The following is a 21,541-nucleotide window of genomic DNA, read 5'->3' as shown; positions in this document are numbered from 1 at the left end:
TATTTTCCCTGTAGAGAACTCCCTGGTAATCATGACGTCAATATCCTATTAAGACACGGGCAGATTCCTCAGTGCTTCGTCAGGCAGGTCCTTGTGGTGTTATTAGTAAAGGACCGGACCAAGGATCTATTAGAGACAACAGTATGTTTGGCCAGAACCCACAGACAGACCCCGGACTGAAGATTAATGTACGTACGTCTGTCATTCGTGTTCTTCCCCGACACTCATGTCGGAATACAAATCATATTTGTGTGCATCGCTCATTACCAGCCGGCTTTATAGTTTGCTCTTCTCACAAGGTACAAGTAAAACATACGTCTTATTTGATAGATCTTTCATCTTAAATCTTCACAAAAAGATGGATAATTCAGTATGTTTCCTCCATATTTAATTATTGACCTTCACATTTTTCCATAAAAGGTGTACAAGATGTTGCAAACCTGTCATGATCACGTAGTTTCATGAGGTGGCTTGACACTCTCATACCCGGCTGATCGTGCCGAGGATTATCGACCAACCTAACCTAACCAGCAGTAAAGTATCCTCCTCCCTCGTGAGGCTAATTCTGAGAAATGTAATAAATACACGGATGGTGGTGGAACGTCTGCTGGGTAAGATAATTACGCGGCGCTCGAATATCAAATTATCAAATACACACACACACACACACACACACACACACACACACACACACCTGCGGCTACGCGTTGTTTAATCTTAAGAGATTTCTTTGACCAGAATTTCAAAATACATAAGCATGACCAGAGAGGCACTTCATCTTGGTGAACGTCTGAAGTGTTGTTGTTGTTGTTGTTGCTCCTACAGAGAAAGATGCAGGGGTTTGAGAGGTTCATGTAAGACTGACCAGTTGAGTCACAACGTATGGAACTCTTGTGATGTTGTCATTGTGATGATCTTCTCACATGTCATCAAATCGTCACAGAAAAATAATTCCTTAGCGAATCAAGTGAGTGTGCTGATCCACCTCACACTTACTGATCTACGTGCACCTTGCATGAAACACAACCAAAATCAGCTTCCTCGCGCGATAGTGACAACCTCATGACAAGTTCTAGTTCATGGCAGTGACAGCCCCATGACACCAGTCCTGACCCATGGCAGTGACAGCCCCATGATACCAGTCCTAACCCATGGTAGTAATAACCCCATGACACTGGTTCTGCGCACCCTGTATGATATAAACAACACTTGTACAGAAAACATGACGGTGCTCTTCATAAGCCAATACAGTACAGTAATTGTATATACCGAGTAGAGTAAGCTGTACTCATCATTTGGAAAGCTGATGATCCGAAAGACCTGGATCACAAGTTAGTTTATAACAGAATTCTTGCTGTGTATAAAGAAAACCTTCATGACTCCTTCATGAAACTGTATAATCTTATTATATACCGTTTTAGTATTACTTTGTTTACAACTCAGGAGGAATCAAGCCATGTGACATGTATGATAATGAAGGATACACGACAAAGAAGACAACTACAACATGGAAATAAAACTGCGTTTTGAAGTCCAAGTTACTGGATCGCTTTGGATATTACGTTCTCCTTCAACAACGTACTTTTTCTTAAGCCGTATATCTGATTTGCATCTTTTCCATCAAATCGAAAAGAAAAACTAAAACTTCTGACACGAATTGAAAGGTTAGTCCATGCGTGGGACTGCGCGGCCATGAGTGTGCTGTAGCGCGCATGCGCGGCTGTGCGACTGTATGTGTGTGTGTGTGTGTGTGTGTGTAGGCGAGGCTTCCAGCAGGTTGCCTACTCAGTGTCCCCCTGGAACTCGTGAGGGCTCGGGTGTAAGTCGCGACCCGCAGTGCCTGAGCTCCGTGTATGTGTGCGTCGGGGATCAGTACGAGCCTTGTGGGTGTGCAGTGGTGCTGGGATAGTACAACAGTGTCCACTTGAGGAAGCTAGCCACACACGCAGGATGGGGCCGCACCAACGAGCGACGTTACTGTTACTTGTAGCAGCAGCAGCAGCGGCCGTGGCGGGAGCAACCAGAGGTAAGCTCCCTCACAACCCTTCTTGAATAGGAGACGCAGGTGGGCCGCTTGCCAGGCCAGGTCACACCTGCAAGGGAATCGTCCATACCCGTGCATGAAACACAATCTCACCTCACTCACTCCACCTCCAGCTGAACCTAACCACAAAACAGCTACATTATCTTGCTTTCATAATTCTCAGGTTATTGACTTAGTGGTCAACATCTTATATGTCACAGACCTAGCGTAACCCTTGGTGTTACTGTCTACTTATCGTGTTCTGAGTAATCTAACTTAACATATAATGCAGTAAAAAAATACTATTTTCCCACAAACTGTAGATTTATCAGCTGTTATGTAGTGGAGACACGGGCATTATGGTCCTGCCTCCGCTGGCCCATTCCCCAGGAAGTGCTTCAACCATTATGGAAGTCCCTGGTCGAGACACAACTAAATGAGTTATACGGGTGACGATTACTGCTCAACACCGGACGACGTCTCTGCACGCTCTACTAAATTCATCAATATTGTCACAAGTCAATAATCATAAGTTTACCTGTGAGGCTGACAAGAGTGCATGACAAGAGCTTTATACGTGATCAGTGGACTTCAAAGATCAGGGTGGCAAAGTGGTGGCATTTATGTCCCTGGTCCCTAGTGACGTCATCCTAACGAAGGTCGAGCCCATCCCACACGCTCCCAGGGTGAACGTAAGCCTTCTACCCCGCACCACCCTGTACCTTACACTCGTTTGTCTCGCCCTTATACCCTGCACCACCCTGTACCTACGCCCGTCTGTCTCACCCTTGTACCTTGCATCATGCTGCCCCACAAACTCGTCTGTCGTATTCAGTATTCTGTATACCAGTCAGCCAATCCCCTGTATCTTGCACTAGTCAGTCTCACCCCTTTTATCTCCATCAGCCAGTCACCCCAGTAATCTGCTCCAGCCAGTCACCCCAGTAATGTGCACAAGTCTGGCCCACTATCCCACCATGTACCCTATATCAGTCCACTGTACCCTACACCAGTCAGTTTCACTTCTGCACCAGTTATCTGTACCCCTACAATCCGCACCAGTCTGACTCTCCCCTGTAACCTACACCACACTTTACGGACCACTGAACTGTACCGCCTTGTCAGTCCTGACCCAGCAAGAGTGTACCATCCTGACGGTGGGCGCCTCCTCCCGTCTAACCAGCGCCCCAGGCACGAGCCTGTACTGGGCCAGCACTTGCAACCCTGCCCTGCATGATAAGCATGTACCTAACCCCGCAAGACCACCACCATCACCACCTACACTCCTGCCCTCTATAACCAGCAACTGGTTAGCCCTACACGACCAGACTGTACCATGACCCAGCCGTCATAATGCTACAGTTTGCCCCCCGGTTTACCTTCTTCCTGCGACCTGCTCGAGCCTTAGCAGTTCCTCCTGCAGCTTATTCCACCGTCGTACCTCAGCCTCTTTCCTCATTCTTCTACCTGCCTCACCCTGGACATTCACCCTCACATCTCGTTCAAGTACCAGCTTCACCCACCTCATCCTTCACTTAACTACCTATATACTAGTACCCCTCATACCTCATCCTCTTCCCCTGATTCTACCTCATATGTCCCCACCGTTCATCGTCTTACCTAACTCACCCTCTCATCTCAGTTGTCTACCTGCCTCACACACTTACTCCAGCCCAGGACCTTGTGCTGAGCGCCCCAGTTATATATTTGTCACTCATCCTGCTCACCTCCCGCTCCAGCCCAACGCCATATTTCGCCTTACGAAACTGTTCCACTGTTCTTGGCTTACCACAATCGCCCCTGTCCCCAGGAACCGTTTCCCTCGCCCGATATTTTTTTCCCTCCAACATTACTTGGCCGGAGCCATTATCATCCTGTAAAGGGCAAAGTTCTCTCACAACACCCCAGCTCATGACACGTAGCCACACTCTGGTGGCTGATGGCAACAGTTAGCGGTGATGGGTGAAGTGTTGGTGGGTGTGGGTGACTGGTTATTACTGTTGGTTGTGCTAGAGAGGTTCTGGTTGTGAGTGGACGATGGACGCTGTTATAAGATATGGAAACCGGGTGTTAAAGGGGCTGTTCATGGAGCAAGTTGGATTCACAGTACAGTAGATCTAGTTATGTATCTTTAAGACCAATTTCTTCCTAAAGGCCTGACCCACATACTTCGGTTATCTGGAGTTTTCTTTTCTTCTGATTCCCGCTCTCCCACATCCCTCCCTCCATGTAGCCACTAAACTGACACATTATTCCCCTTCCACACCAACAGTGAGCCGTCATACTTCAACAGGCCATCAGTCATATGTTTTTCCTGCGTACTCCTCCATTGCTTCCATTCTTTCTCAGAGTACATATGCAACGCCTCATTTTCCTCCCCATATTTATCCAGGTGAACTTCATAATCTTCACACACCATTGCATACGCCTTATATTTCATTATGATTATCAAAAGATTACGTATGATGGAGACGTATTCCTTGATGTATCACTCATGTCGTCTCATGAAGTCTTCATCGTCCTACATAATTACATGCACTTCCCCACGCCTGCCACACTATCCCCACCCACACACACCAGATAGAGGCGCCGTTCTCAGTGTCGCCGGGTAGTGAGTCTCGGGCAGAGATAATGTCAGCGAGACCAACCTCCAACCTTTGTTTCAAAGTCGTCTGTTTGGTGTGGGTTGTAGAGCGGGCTGTCTGGCGTGGGTTGTGGAGCGGGCAGTGGTGTGGGCTGCCTAGCGAGGGCTGTGGTATGTGCTTTCTCGAGTGGGCTTAACGTTGGTGGTTGTGGCGTGAACTGTCCAGCCTGGGCTGTGGTGTGGGCTGGCGGGTTGTTTTAGGCAGTCCCAATCTTTGCTATGGCTTGTCTGTTTGTTTATCAACCTGGGTAAGGATGTACTTTTCTCCGTCAACATGAACAAATGTTTGTGTTCCTTTTGCCGTAGGTCCTGTGTTGTGTTGTGTATAAGTGTAGGTAAATATATGACTAACTGTGGACCGTCTGTCTTTGAAGTGTAGTCCAGTTATATCTGTGAGGGTGTGCGCCCTCTGAAATTCTCTCTCTCTCTCTCTCTCTCTCTCTCTCTCTCTCTCTCTCTCTCTCTCTCTCTTGAATCCCTGACTGTATGTATGTGTTCCTTTATACAACCCGGCCTCTGGTGTTTCTGTCAGCCTTGCCTAGAACCAACTGCTGAGGGGAGAACCCGTCTGTTAAATTCTCTAAAGTCTCTGCCTGGCCGTGTGGTCACCTTTTACTGCTGAACGTCAGAATAACTTACTGTTCAACCTCGTTAATGCAAAATCTATGAATACCTCCAAAAAACACGTGGGAAAAAATATTTCATTTCGTGTATTTACTAAAGGCATGGATTTATTGATGGCCCCTACCCCTCCCAGGTGATATCACTGCCAGTGTAGTATAGCACAGTGCAGTCAGAGTGTATAGATAAGCATTCCATTTCATAACTTGCATGAAGACTCCATTCTTGCTTTACCTCAGCTGTTGTTGCTGGAGAAAATAAAGAGTGGGAAGGAAGCCATCTTACAGTTTTGTCTTAACATTATCTCTTGTATTAATGTATAAACTTGTAGAAAATATCATCATAGAACATCAGGCCATCAGTTTGTATCTCCTACGTACTCTTGCGCTGCTTTCATTTTTTTCCAGATCACAAATGCAACGCCTCATTTTCCACTCCATATTTATTTCAGTGTACTTTAATACGCTAGTGAACACATATGTTTATAGTAATGAAAAGATTACATATATCATGTGTTGGAGACGGATGTGTTGCTCATGTCGTCTCATGAGGTCCTCAATGTCCTCTTCTGTGGATCACACATCGTGTGCATGTGCGACGGGGTGAGGAATGCATGACAGACGACCAGAAGGATGTAGGCAAGACAACACGACAGACGACCACATACATGAAGGCATGACAACACAGCAGACGACTAAAGGAATGTGGACTCCGACAACATGACAGGTGGGCAGGAGGATGTAGAGGAGATAGCGCAACAGACGAGGAGGGTGAGGCAGACTGGCAGGAGCACAACAGACGGAGAGGACCAGTCGAGCGGGCGCAGGAGGGAGGGAGGGAGACGATATGAAGGTGGGTTTGAGGAGGTGTGGGTAAGAGGGGAGGTGGGGGTGGAAAAGGGGTAAAGACGAAGGAGCGAGGGAGGGAGGATACTGGCAAGGATTTCCAGAGGTTGACGTCCTCTGCGGCCCCAGCCTGCGTACCTCACCCGCCAGGCCTCGAGCTCCCTCTAATCATACCCTCCCCTCCTGCCCACATGGCAGCCAAATACAGAATAGGCTTCACTCCTGCCAAAATCTGGACCCCAAAGAACCATTCTGATTCCAACTGACGAAATCCATCACGACTTCGACTGTCTTCATAACATTATATCCTGCTGGTATATTGTTAGGAAGTTTTACAGAGGGAATGATTCAATGTACTGATTTTTTTTGTGATGTTGAAATTAAACATTACGTTACGCATAAATTACGCAAGACATTCGTAAAACCTTATTGTCCATGGTCGTATCAAGGCCCGGGAGGCGATCTGCCTCCTCATCCTGATCCACACCAGTTCTTCATACAACCCTCAGCAATCCACTGCACCCACCCAGGAACCACACACGCTCACCATCGTCTCCATCATAACAACTCCCTACCACTATACATTTTATCAACCTAAACAGCCGACCAACAACCCATATTCCCAACAATCACGACAAACCATTCTTTTCTACATTGTAACCCACCACTTCTGTGGTTCCATGCCAACACAACTCCCGCAGTCCCACAACCCTGGCACATTACAACAGCACAGTACCATGCCAGACACCATCACACCATTCCAGACCTTACTATCATACCATGCCAGACGCCACCCTGCGAGACCCCACATACCAAGCCATACCCCAGCATCCCATCCCCGTTATGCTGCCAGAGGACGCGGGTTGGGAAGGGCGGTGTGCCGTGCGTGTGTGATAAGCGTGCCTGACCTGGGGCGGGGCCAGCGGCGACCGGCAGGAAGACGTGACCTCACTAGCGGTCACCTGGGGTCAGTCATCAGCCTCGCCGGATCGTCTTCCCTGAGCCACGTCGCTCCTCGTGCAGTACAGAATGTTATGTGAAAGATACGTTTGAACACTTTTCTCGCCATAGTTTAAAATCGATTAACTAAACTATCAACGAAAGTTCCACATTCATTCGTGCAGTTGTTACTCACGAAACTTCAAACTGCATAATATTTCGATTCATTAAATGGGATTTCTTATCATCGTCGCCATGATTGGAGAGAATCATCTCGCAGGCGTTTCTTGTTCTTCCGGAATCCACTTGCACTTTCTACTTGCTGGTGGCGGCAGCAGCATCCCGACGCGGCGTGTACAGAGGCAGGGGTCGGGAGACTCCACCGCCACAGTAAGCAGTAATCCAAGCTCCGGTAGCTGGGCTGTCCCCCCTACGCTACCTGTACCTTCTCTGTGCACGTCATACAACGCTGGTTTGACCTAACCTCCCACAAAGAGAATATCACTGGCAGCAAATCAAGCAAGGTTATCGCTAAATAACCGAAAAATATCTACGCGAAAAATTGCTATAAATCATTGCCCTTACTTTACAAATCTATACCTGTGCATCTAATGACGCATCACTCTGGCATTCTCGGACATCCATCTGAAAAGAGCAACAAAGAACTCAGAGCACAACACACGGCTTGTAGGTCTCTCGTGCACATACAAACATGGAGATGAAACATTTGAACCTGACGTTTGATTCCATACTTCAACTTCTCAGTTGGCATCTTATCTCGCTGACAGAGACGCAGACACCTCCCACTCTACACTCTTCTACACGTACACCAGAAACAGCTTGACTGTAGTTCTGTCTAAGAGGTGGCAACAACTGTAGCAGGTCGGCAGATTGCGCAATGTTCTGCCAAAAGGGAAAGTTACGCAAAATCCAAAGCTGTTTGTCCGGTTGGAATTACATATCTCAGACCAGACTGGTTACTTGCGGCATCAAACGAAAACCTTAAAAGAGAACAGTTTTCTTATAACTTCAGGAACGTATAAATTATATGATGGATTAATGAACGTCTAGAAATGCATTATCATGTCACGGTGAAACAATGAACAAGTGTGTGTGTGTGTGTGTGTGTGTGTGTGTGTGTGTGTGTGTGTGTGTGTGTGGACTGACTAGACAACTGAGCCTGCTTCCGCGCCTCCACCAGCTCATCTCTCACGAAATGTCACGTTGCTTTATTCTGGAGGATCATCACCTACGATGCTAGGACGATTTTTCTTTTATGGCGGTTATCCACTACACGGCAGCATGAATAACAAGTTCATAATTACAAAAATACGTATCTAAATCAAATGTTCCATCAAAAGCTGCAAGAGAGAGAGAGAGAGAGAGAGAGAGAGAGAGAGAGAGAGAGAGAGAGACAATATTTGGAGACTAACCACCAGAGCTCAGGTGTTCAACAAGGCATCAACAGCAGACACTGCGGACCGTGGTGCCTGAGAGAGGCTAACTGTTCTTATCCGGCAGGAAGCCGAATACAAAGGTTATCATTGTATACAACTACGACGAGTTAACAAACGCCGCTGCATCCCGTCAGCTGACTAAAGACCCATACGAAGTGCACACTGCGGAGGTGTGTGGTTAGACATGGCAGAAGCGTCTTAAACACACACAAGATGCAGCCAGAAGATGCAACTCAATGAACGGTAAATAAACTCTACATGAAACCACATTTGATGTTCTCAGAACCCAACATGTAAAATTACTCTAGAAAACACTACTTCCACCTTCAGTAAACACACTCGACAAGCACATACAATATGAATACATCCCTGTGTTCCTCTGAAAGCTATCAGCTCCCTCAGTACACACAACAGTTTAGAACACCGTCGTGAAATCCCTGTGTGCGGCTGGTGCTGCCGTCTGGACGCATGAGCCAGACAAGGAAGCAAGCGGGAGGGGGAGGAGGATCAAGGTGTTGTGAGGAAGAAGCTAGCGGTGAGGTGGAGGTGAGACGCCCAAACAACACCCTAGCTGCTCCGACCAGCATCTGGGACCCTCTGGAGCAAGTACTTTCATCAGCAGCTACAGAGACGACAAGTGTATCGTTGTCTCAGTTTCCTCCAAGAGACGCTTCCGCCAATGATACATCTCCTTCGTGCTGCTTTATACCTGTGGTCCTACGGTCAATTTCCGGAATTAATAGCAGACTTGTGTTCCCGTTTCTTTAACAATATGTTGGGTTTATAGTCGTAGTAAAGCTGGTCTTTTGGAGAGTATTTTCAGTCTACAACTGGCTCAGTAAACCGGCATTATCTAGTTCAACAACTGCCTCTACTTATCATCCTCATGGGATGCACATTATGATGTGGTCCGTTTACTTCGTGAAATCACAAGGCCGAGCCTTCCCTTGTTTGTGCCACACCTGCAGCCACCTGCCCCATGTCACAGTCCTTCCACCACTGTCCTGTCTTTAAGTTCTGGTCGATCGATCGATCGAGAGAGAGAGAGAGAGAGAGAGAGAGAGAGAGAGAGAGAGAGAGTTTGATCTTAGTGACCTCACCCTGACCCGTCGCATCTCATCTTACAGTCTGTCTGGGGCGTTGACGCGGACGCTGGGGTCAGTGTAGACAAGGGCCTAACCATCCTGGTACTGCATCGCCACCATCCCAAAGCCAGTGAAATAAGCCTCAAGCACCTTGAGTACCTACACATACACCTCAACTACCGACAGATATAACATGATTACGCACAGATACACCTCGAGTGATTACGAATACACCTCTAGTACCTACAAATACACATTGAGTACCTACTCCACTCACCGGTACCACAACTGAAGATGAGGTACAATACAAGTGCTGCCACGGTTATTGAACAAGTGTAATCTGCACGGGTGTTGAGGAAGTACTTCCCTAAGGGCGGTCATTAGGGCTAAGACAGTGGGATGGTGGAGTACCCTTCAGGCGCCCTGGGCGCATGTCGTGCCGCCCACCGACCCTAATTTGGGGGCAGACAAGGTGGCCCGCCCTAAGGTAACGGTGCGGCCCACCTGGGACTGCCCCAGCACAGTCCACCGATACCCCTACTGCTACACACACTAACACTCACTACACACCTACACGTACAGCAAACATAATGGTGTATACATATAATACATACACCAGTAGGTAACTACACACACACACACACACACACACACACACACACACACATACCAAAGTATTACACATCCTTCCTTCATAATGTAGTAAGCCAACCATTACCATCAGCCGACGTCACTGTGTACAACAGAACAAGCTGAGAATCAATAGGCGACTCACTAAACCCAGGACACACTGCGTGGTTACTATCGCGTGCGGCTACGGGTAGACAGTCCTCTCATGTAACAGTTAGGAAAAAAATATGTTTTCTGTAAGTTCCGGCCAGCATCTGCTGTGTGGAGGAGGTGACCGTGTGTTGATGGTCACGGGCCAGGCACGGGGAACAACACTGCTTGATCATAACAAATCAGAATTGCTGAAGTTTTAGATTACTTTAGTGACACGTTACAAGCCTTCCATAATGATAGTGGTGGCCTTTAAACCACAATATATTTCATCTATTCACATTATTTAGTATACTTAATCGTCGTCTCCCGCGTCAGCGAGGTAGCGCAAAAAAACAAACGAAAGAATATATATGTCTGTGTATGTATATGTGTGTATGCGTTGAAATCTATAGGTATGTATATGAGCAAGTGTGGGCGTTTATGTATATACATGTGTATGTGGGTGGGTTGGGCCATTCTTTCGTCTGTTTCCTTGCGCTACCCCGCTAACACGGGAGACAGAGGACTGAGCCTTATAGGGAATATCCTCACTTGGCCCCCTTCTCTGTTCCTTCTTTTAGAAAATTAAAAATGAGAGGGAAGGATTTCCAGCCCCCGCTCCCTCCCCTTTTAGTCACCTTCGACTAAGTAACCGTAGGTCTCCCCTATATAGGACTCCCGAAGCTTCGAGACGGCACTTCACGAGGGAGCAGGATATGGCTAGCTCTAGGGCAAGAAAGTTCGTACTTTTTCTCTTCGCTAATAATGATACGTCACGGCTAACTGGTCTCTTGCTTCTCACAGGAACGACGCTTGAGTTCTGTACATGGCCGGGCTGGGCAGTGCTAAGTGTTCGGTGTGGCTGAAGTTGTTTAATAAATCAGGTTGGAAGATGATTTTGTATGTGCTTGTCCCGCCGAGGAAGTGGCCCAACACCAGGAACTCTCATTCTTTCTCCAGTTTCAAGAGACGGCGGACCCAAGCCTTGACACAAGAGTTCCGCTCCCAAGGAAATGACGGTGACGTGAGAAAACTATCAAGACTATCACGAAAATCGTCGAAGAAAATCATCATTTTTATTAACTTAATAACTTAAAGTCTTGTATATAAAGATCAATATAAGTATACTGACGCCAGAACAGTGTGAACACCGACAATGGCACACAAGAATAACGTTAAAAATTATCACGTCAGGAAAGGCGTAAATTTCCACCTCAGAGGGACAGCGACTGCCAGGAAAGGTAAGGCTTCTGTCCCGGCGTCTGTACCAGCGACCGTGGAGTACCGTGAGCTGCTGGGCGGTCACTACTGTGTCCTCGCCGCCGTCACCAACCATCATCATCACCATCGTCACCTGTTCCTCAACAACGCACACCAAGGCTTTATTTGACCTCACTCTTGACCTGCACCTCAAGGTGGAGCCAGAATGTAAGACTTAATGATCAAACCTTCAGCATGAAGTAAACATTATGAATATAAACGTATCATTGACGACGCGGATATAAACATGAACCCTCCGTGCTTGACAGAGCTGCAACACAAACACGAACGCCAATTACTCCACGGAGGCCAAAGCACTTAAGCCACAAACCTTGAGACTTGACCAAGGTGGCATCCGAGGCAGATTTGAACCCTAAGTGAGGACCGATGGCGTTAGGCTTCACAGGCGGAGGTGGTAAGGTGGCCCTCATGTAAGGTGGTGAGGTCATCGTCTACAAGCTCCAGATGAGAAGCCGACAGCAAGACTGGTTTATGATGAGGAAGGTAAAACCTTCCAGGAATCTGTACACATCAAGACCGACCTTGGTAATCAGTCATGGAAGATGTGACTACTGGAGGTACTAATCTGTTTGTAACACTGTAGCTCTACAGAAAAATAGATGTACTCAAATGTACACTTGTAATCATGCGTATCACAGACTCCTGAGGAACAGGCACAAGACAGGGTGACATCCGTGTGGCATGATGGACAGCTGCTGTGTTATGATACACTGGAACAGCTGGACCATAAACAGCAACAGTAGCACGAGGCAATTTTGCTGCATTAATTGTATGATACATTCTCGCAGGTTCGTGACCAGCAGTGTGATACGCTAGTGCAGCATCATGAACAACGGCATAAGAACCACCTGTAGGTGGAGGGAAGTGTCCCCAGCTCACCGCTGCACTGTCGCCTCTCCTTCCTTTCCTCCGTCCCAATCTCTTTTTTCTTTAACCTAACTTTCTAATAATCATGTCACGTTGCTACTATCCCTGTTAAATTTTCTTCCATTACCTCTGCTATCTTCGAGTTCTCTAATGTCTACTCTCTCTCTCTCTCTCTCTCTCTCTCTCTCTCTCTCTCTCTCTCTCTCTCTCTCTCTCTCTCTCTCTCTCTCTCAAGTTTTCTGCTTAAACCCACCTTGAAAGTTTCCTCCTTGTTGATCTTTCTCTCACAAGATAAGTCAGACGGATCATTGTTCCTCAACCTTTCTTCTGCCTGCTATTCATCTACGCGTCCCTCGCCTCTCCCGGTTACCACCCTTGCCGTGTAACCTTCCTGCTTTTATCTCGTTACTTTACTTCACCTTCACCACGCCATCCCCGCCTGCTCTCCCCAGCACCACCTCCCGTGCCTCCTCCTCCTCCTCCTCCCGTGGTGTTGACCTGGACAGGAGGAGCGCGGTCACTATCAGCCTACCTCCTCCTCAATACTAGCATTATCTCCCTTCCTCTACCCCTGGTGACAGCCTGAACACAGCTCCAGTCGCAGAAAATGGCCAAGTTCGTCGAGAACTTCTCATTATAAAGTGCGAGAGGTGAGTGACGTCACCACCTGAGGTAGGAAGAGGTGAGTGACATCACCTGAGGAGAGGGAGGTCCGCCTCACGACTCCCGACACCACCTGCCTCAAGATCGACGTCTGTTTACTTGTATCTTGTGAGTTCTGCCGAGCGTGATGATCTGTCTGACGAGGTAGAAGATTCACCAAACCATCTCACAAGCTCGAGGGGGGAGGAGAAGCCAACAAGAACCTTGTAAACATGGCAGATACGCAGTAATGAGGTGACGTCATGGCAAGCAGGGCCGACTGATGAAGGTTAGTGAGGGACAAGTTCAAGGTAACACCAGGACCCAGACCTTGACTATAATGACGAATGGGAACCGTGGGTGGTGGGGTAGAGGTGTCCGTCCCTGTAAGTGGAGTCCTAGGGTCTGGAGGAGGAGTGAGAGTTGTGGCCATGATGGCTAAGTATCGCAGGAGGGGTCATGAAAGTCATGAGGAATTCCCTGCAGAGACCAGGGTTGGGGCGCCGCTGCAGAAGACAATCCAGCATTCCCTGATTACGTCACAACGTCCGAGACCCAACTCGCTGGTGGAATATGATCTGGTGTCGCGTGCATGACACGTGGCACAACACACTGTGTCGTGCGATGCAGGACGACAATACCTCCCTGACACGTCCTCTAGACCGATGAGACATTATTACAGTCACTTTATTTACTGAATCTCGCCCGTTCATACAGACATCAAATAATAAAACAAGAAACATTTTAAGATTTCTCGATGTGCTGACCTTAGTGGTTCAGGCCTGGTGGATGAGAGGCATGGTGGGTGATATGACTGGTGAATGACAAACATGGTGGGTAAGAGGACTAGTGGATGATGGGCGTAGTGGATGACAGGCATGGTGGATGACAGACAATAAAGGCGTGTATTCACTGTGGTGAACAGTGCTGGAGACAGAGGGTGTATCTCACGCCTCAACGGAAACCTATTTTTTGTGGCAGTCTAGAGCGACAATCACTACGTTCTGTATTATGGTCGGTTCCCACGAGGGGTCGGGTTAAACAGTAGGGCAGGATCCGGGTTGTGGCTGAGCCTGGAAGAAACGGCAGGGAGGGCTGGCCCTGGAGTGTGTGTGTGTGTGTGTGTGTGTGTGTGTGTGTGTGTGTGTGTGTAGAGGAGAGGTGATAAAGTAGTGTGGTGTACAAAAACAAGATGTAGGAAATCCTAATCAATAGTACAGTATCATGAGTAGGAAGGAGCGATCTGATGACGTAACTAATGAAATATTTCATAAAGCAGTTCATGGAATATTGATACACAGGAACACACGAGGTTACAGGTGGGTGCAGCTCCTGAGGCGGTATGTGTAACAAGTAAGGAGGGAACTTGCATGGTGTTGGCCAGAGAGAGGAACTTGGCCCGGGCGCTGTTTTTCTACTTCTGAACCCAACAAGCGAGAAAGAGACCACTTGTTTACTGCTGTAGAAACTAGCGAGACGAAGTTGGTTTTCACGAGATGTGACCTACGGTGTGCACTGTACATGTGCCTGTAGGAGGGCGGGATGAGGTCGGTCCTGATGACTTTACGATATCTGGGTCTCGTCATAAGGTTACAGGCTAATGGGACGCGCACCCAACGGTATACCGAGAGGTCGCCTCCGAGGCATGTATTGGCTCACCCCAGGGTCACTACATCACCACCGGAGTCACCTGTGGGTCACCACTATGTCGTTTCCCAAGAGCTGGAGGCTCGCCGTGACCCCACCCTGGGAAGGATCGAGCACCCGACCCTCCCGCACGGAGTCACTGTTGCCGTCGCAGTGACCTAGAGTGAGAACTGTGCACAGCAGAACAATATCACCAACACGCCTTTCCTAAAGCACGGTGCCAGGACCCTCCTCGCACCCCAGGCAGGGCTCAGGTCCTGTGGTAACCTCCTCCACGTTTACCACACCCATCGTGCAGGGGGGGGGGGAGGACTTTTGACACTTGTCTCCTGACGATGAAAACTTTATTGACCAATTACTGGACATGCCTCGAAAAGTACCCAGGATGTTTCAGCCGTGTAGAATTGCGACCTTGCTCCTGAGAACACATTGCTACACACCAAAGTCAAGTTAATCGCGATCGTTAATCGCTTGGTCCAATTCTTCACAGTTAAATTCGATTGCAAGTTGTTGGAAAGTATACAACCCTAATTAAAGCTCTGGAGTAGATTCAATACTGATGAGGTAAAACGTAGCAAGTTGATAAGGAGTCTAAACACTTAACGTTAACTAAAGTTTAAGACAACGAAGCCATGGTAAAGATATTGTTATTTTCTCCACCTGTATTTACCACATCTTGTGTAGCAGATCTTGTGCCATTTCCAGTGGAGGAGGAAATTTTAAAGGCTACTAACATACATAATGTGAATATACTGACAACGGTAAACGGAATAAAAGTGAGTAAAACGGCAGGTCTTGTGAGGTTTCGTCAAGTCTGATGAAAGAAGAAAAATTCTCTGCTTCACAAGCATGACATCTGTATCTAAGAAACCAATCCTCACTCTGTACAGTTCACTGGTCCGGATCCACCAAGAATAATTGTCTTCATGTTTTCTTGCCAACGAGAAAATAAAAAACAGAATACAGAGACAACAGTGGCGACGTATTGAGAATATTCACAGACTTAGAAACAAATCCAATGAGAACCAACAAGGTGTCCGTATGTTATATAGTTTAGGAAAGAGAAGGTTCAGAGGTGATTTGATATGGGTTTTCAAAATCATCAAAGGTCTTGACGAGTTCGATCTAGGCATTTATCTACGACTAGATCAATTAGATTTAACTTTTAAGTATCAAATACAAATCAACGAGCGAACGTTTTACTTCGAACAAAGCACCTTTTCTCCATATGGACTGGTAACATACAGAATGATTTACCAAACGTGTAAATGAAACCAGACCATGTATGTACGTGTTTGAAAATATACTTCACAAATAATGCGCTTCAAGTCCACGAACGACATTGTCTGGATCTCTGTAGATATAAATCTACAAGTATTTGTGTAAGTTTGCTTTTTAAATAATCAGGCACGAAGCTGTATGTCTCTGATCTCCTCCACCGCCACAAGCAGCCTCGCAATTATCTAATGGTCTGTTGCTGTTTGAAATCCTTTGTATTCATTTGTACCGTGAGTGGTGTGGGAACCATTGAGTGTCAAAGGAGTTGTAGACCACTAAAGTGCCAGTCGTGGGTGTTGTAGGACACAAGGTACCAGTCGTGGGTGTTGTAGGACACAAGGTACCAGTCGTGGGTGTTGTAGGACACAAGGTACCAGTCCTGGGTGTTGTAGGACACAGGGTGCCAGTCCTGGGTGTTGTAGGACACAGGGTGCCAGTCCTGGGTGTTGTAGGACACAGGGTGCCAATCCTGGGTGTTATGAGGAACATGGCGTGCCACTCCTAGGTACTGAAGGTTGCCGACTGTTACGTCAAGCGTGGGTTGGCAATTGGCGGGCGAGGGGAGATGTGTGTCAGGTGTGGGCGTGAGCAGCGAAGGCGGGGCCGAGAATGTCGTGACCTCCAGCCGACCAGACCACCGTCGACCACCATAGCGGATCAGACCCGACCAGACCACCGTCGACCACCATAGCGGATCAGACCCGACCAGACCACCGTCGACCACCATAATGGATCAGACCCGACCAGACCACCGTCGACCACCAGAATGGATCAGACCCGACCAGACCACCGTCGACCACCAAAATGGATCAGACCCGACCAGACCATCGTCGACCACCAGAATGGATCAGACCCGACCAGACCATCGTCGACCGCCAGAATGGATCAAACTCAATGTATTGCACCTTTACTAATCCCCTCCTCCCCCTCCTACTTCCTCCCTCACGTGTACCATCTACTCATCATGTATTTCTGTAGTGCACACACTGGACCTTCAGCCCACTTCTGTAACTGTCTTATATGCTGTTCTATTGTCCATATGTACTGGTACTGATGCAGCCAATTATTTGTGTGTGTCTGTGTGCTAAGTACATCGGGCCTCAGCCTACCTCTGTTACTCGACTCGTATATCACTGCTGTCCAAACATGTGGTATTTGACCCAGCTATTACCGTGAGGGTCTATATACTAAGTACATGAGGGCCACAGCTCACCCCTTTACCTTGCCACACACTTACGCATATCTGTATAACTGCATACACTCTAACCTGTCCAGTGTCTTTAATACCTTGCCTAAGCCTCAGCATACGGACCGGTAAATCATACAGAGTTCACCAACACCTGAAGCCGCTTTGTACATCAAAACTAAAGCCTCACGTTAGCACCTCCTTACAAACTCACTCCTTCAGGCAGACAATGGAACACCTTCCTACAGTTATACTAACATCCTTGTTAAAATAAAAGTATCCCCAACAGACAGACAACGCCTCCCTATCAGACGGACCACAGTGGCCCGGACGTTGCCCTGTTTTCCTAACGGGCAACGGGGCACCCACAGTGTGTGTTCCTCACCACCTCTGCCTCCGCTGGCTGCCCGACCTTGTTTACGGCACCAACACACTCGTAACAATCTACCTTCCTCAGCAGCGGCGGCAGCAAAAACAGAAAGTTTACACAAATTGGTCATAAAACTGCACGGAGGAAAATACTGATGGGGTCTTCTGTGGTCATGTGACGAGGGGAGGTCGTTACATGATGAGCTCCCTCGCTGGGAAGTCATGGGATGAGTTCCTCTCGCACTGGTCGTAATGTGATAACTCCCTTCCCACGGGTCGTGCGTAGTGAGCACCTCTCCCAGGAAAGTCGCACACTGTAAGACACCCGGATGCAAGTGTAATGGTCAAATCAGTATCCAACTACAGACACCGATATTCCAACAACAACAATTACTGATCTCTAGTTACACGTCATCGTGTGAGTGTGGGTGTCAAGTGAATGATGCCAACATCACGCCCTCATATTCGCCGGCAACTTTTATTTTACGGTTTATTTTCAAAGTTTAAACTTGTGATATGTGAGCTCCGTTCGCTGGTCTGCTGTCTAGTCATGGCACCGTCAGCGGCACTGTACGGTACCGGTGCTACTGGAGGCGTGCTGGGGGGTCAAGGTTCACGCGGCCGGATATGAGGTCACCCCAGACAGTGGCGCGCTGACCTCTGACCCCCCGAGGGACCTGTGGGACGCGCCTACACGAAAGGTAGTGAGCGCCTTTCCCCAGCAGGAGCTGTGACACGAAAGGTGACCTGAAGTGACCTCACCAACACCAGTCCACAGAACTGGCCAGTGTATATGACGTGGTGTATTCTTGTCCAGGGAGACGAGTACCAAATTAAGGCTGAGCTCTTGAAAAAAGAAATATTGCTTCCCGAGAAAACACATACACACACACACACACACACACACACACACACACACACACACACACTAGGCTCGTCGTGTGGGCGTACACACCTGCCCTCTGGGTTTGGCAACCGCTCAAACTCGCCCCGCCTGCAGACACAAACTAACGACTACGTAAAACCAGAATATATACATCTAGCATATGTATATGTGGTGCATGCATACACAACTTGCGTATTCCCATCACATGTATACCGAGCATACAGACAGCTACACGGTATATAAACACACATGTATACATGCAACATGTGTACTCGTCAAAGGCACACTGCCCACGTAAAACTTGACTAGGGTGTGCACACACAGCATACGATGAACATCATGAGTTTGTGTACATATATTGTATACTCACGACACATGTCTTGGTGTACCAACACACACACACCGTGAGTGTATCTTGTGCAGGATCACCTGCCACACAGGTAGATCATCCAGGGGTTGGAAGTGATGAGGACGTGTTGTGTGGTGGTGCAGGTGCGGTGGGGGCTGGAGAACGAGGGAGGGAGAGTGAGAGGGATGATGTGATGTAGACGGGGTGAGAGCCGGTGAGGGAGCGGAGATGAGGATGACGGGGTGATAGTCGGTGAAAGAGACCAAGTAAGAGTTAATAAGGGAGCTGGGACGAGTATGATGATGAGATCTGGTAAGAGAGAGGATTTGAGATCTGGTAAGGGAGTGGGAGTGAGAGTTGATCAAGTGGGGAGAGTGAGACAGACGTAAGAGCTGAGATGAAGAAGAGGAGTGAGGGCTGAGGGAGTGATATCATGGTTTAGCCAGGGAAAGGGATGTAAGGATGAAGGAGAGAGGAGTGAGAGAGACATGTGAGAGTGTGGCCTGGCAGCGACCTTGGTGGTGGCGGTGGTGGTGGCGGTTGGCAGGCCTGGGCGCCTTACAGGGCCTGCTGGTGCCTCTGGCCAACTGTTGGCATACCACTCAAGCAAAGATGCCCGACGGAGCCTCATGTAAACATGAATGTTTTGTATACACAAGCCTACATAAGCTTAATTACGCTTTTATAAACACATATACAGGCACACACAAGAACCGTGGAAAGGTCTGAATATAAAAGTAGGTGTGGCGGCTGCCTCATATCTCACAGACTACAGCAGATACCATTATCATTACTACCTTATGTCCTAAATCATATGATTTATCAACTACTGCTTTAGTGATGATCAGTCGCTATATTTGTATACCATTACACAGAGGAACCTAGGACGCTACCACGACCGTCCCTGCACGGCACAGCGCAGCGTATCCTGGGGAAACAACACGTCCCAACGTAATGTAAACAGAGTCCGGATGATGGTCGACCAGGTCTGGTTGATGCAAAATGTTCCCTACACTAATACCACTGGAATGCCATATATGTAAAAATGCCTTCCATAGAAAATACATGTGACCAATTTTTTGCTTTACGGTAGAAAAGCGGAAAAAATATCTCGTTACAATTTCATAGTTACCATTTGTCAATATTCCTTAACATTTTACTGGCTTGACCTGAACAGCTCACCAAGGAAAGCATCTGATATGCAAACATACATTAAGATAATCTGAAAAAGACATCTCAACAACAGTCAGCATCAAGCACTTCACAAGATTCAAACTGTAGACAAAACTGTAGACAAAATATCTGTGATCATTGTTGCCAAAGATTCTTTCCATTTGATTCCATGTATAACAAATAGGATCTATGTCTTTTCTCTGTGTGTACATCGGTCCTTAAATGAAAATATCATATGTACAATAATATATTCAGCCAGGACCTGGACCAAGCAATAATTTGCCAAATTTCACAACATTGTTGAAGGACGATAGAAAGGGAAAAGTACGAAGGAAACCTGAAAAACCTGAAATTTTAATATTACACAAATGTGACAACTGGAAACAAAGTGAAGCTGTAAACATTGAGTAATACAAAGATACGTCACTATGTTACCTACGTCACAAGGGAATCACAAGGGATGTGTGCTGGTCCACCCTGGCTGGCGTCTTGGAGGGGACCACCATATCCTACAACCAACAGTGTCCACAAAACTTAAATGATTTCGTTCATACAACATTAACTAGCGTTTATATAACTGCTTATGGATAAAAGTAAAAACGATTGACTAACGCATTACTATGTTACACACACACACACACACACACACACACACATATATGTACATACATATATACATATATGGACACTTTATCTCCATAGTGAAACATCACATACAATGAATGAAATCAAAACATGTCAAAAGTGAATTCGTAATATCTCGTACAGAGATACCGAGACCTCATGCACTCGTTACTCTACAAGTAACAACACAACACACTCCCTGTAACTATCCAAATCTCTTTCGTTAATAATGGACCTCACTGTAAATATTCCGAGGTTAGCTTCATGAAAACAGATTCAGCAGACTAAAGTTAACAAAATGCTGTCTGACATGCTTGTATCAAATACACTCGTGATGAATCTAGCATTACTCGTGTAATGATCTTCGTTAATCAGAGAGAGAGAGAGAGAGAGAGAGAGAGAGAGAGAGAGAGAGAGAGAGAGAGAGAGAGAGAGAGCACGTCAAGGTAATACGCAGTATCCACTTAGATCAGCAAATATGGTAATAAAACATGTTTATCACCACTAAAACAGCACCGTCGGATCTTCTAAAGTTGAACGCTTTTGTGTGTGTTATTTTCGCGCATCTTGCTAGCTGACGGGTCACGTGCGTCGGCCATATGCCCCTGGGCGGTCATCTGGGTGGCCGGGAAAGTGAAGGCGTTTTATAGAAAATTAACCTAAAAAATGGTGGGGTGTTGTGGTCCGACCCTACGAGAGAGTAAACTCTCACAAAGGACTGGTTTACACCGTGGTAAACCATCTCTGTGAATATACAAGACAGTAGGGATCCTTGCAGTGAGAACTGAAGACAAACTTTACATCGAGTTCTCTTAGCTTACAACATCACAGAGCTTGGTGTGGGAGGCCTTACATCATAGTGA

General features: G+C 47.3%; 1 protein-coding gene across 1 annotated transcript in view; it reads left to right on the top strand.

Moving 5' to 3' along the window:
• Positions 1-1,785: 1,785 nt before the first annotated feature.
• qsm (Zona pelucida superfamily protein qsm) overlaps positions 1,786-21,541 on the top strand; it is an 81,487-nt gene continuing 61,731 nt past the window's right edge. The window contains exon 1 of the mRNA XM_071658158.1: positions 1,786-2,026. Within this exon, the coding sequence (XP_071514259.1) occupies positions 1,951-2,026 (76 nt within the window). The 5' untranslated portion in view covers positions 1,786-1,950. The remainder of the gene's footprint in view (positions 2,027-21,541) is intronic.

The sequence above is a fragment of the Panulirus ornatus genome, chromosome 66 (assembly GCF_036320965.1).
Source record: "Panulirus ornatus isolate Po-2019 chromosome 66, ASM3632096v1, whole genome shotgun sequence".
Lineage (NCBI taxonomy): Eukaryota > Metazoa > Arthropoda > Malacostraca > Decapoda > Palinuridae > Panulirus > Panulirus ornatus.
This window is presented reverse-complemented; position numbering and strand designations above follow the sequence as displayed.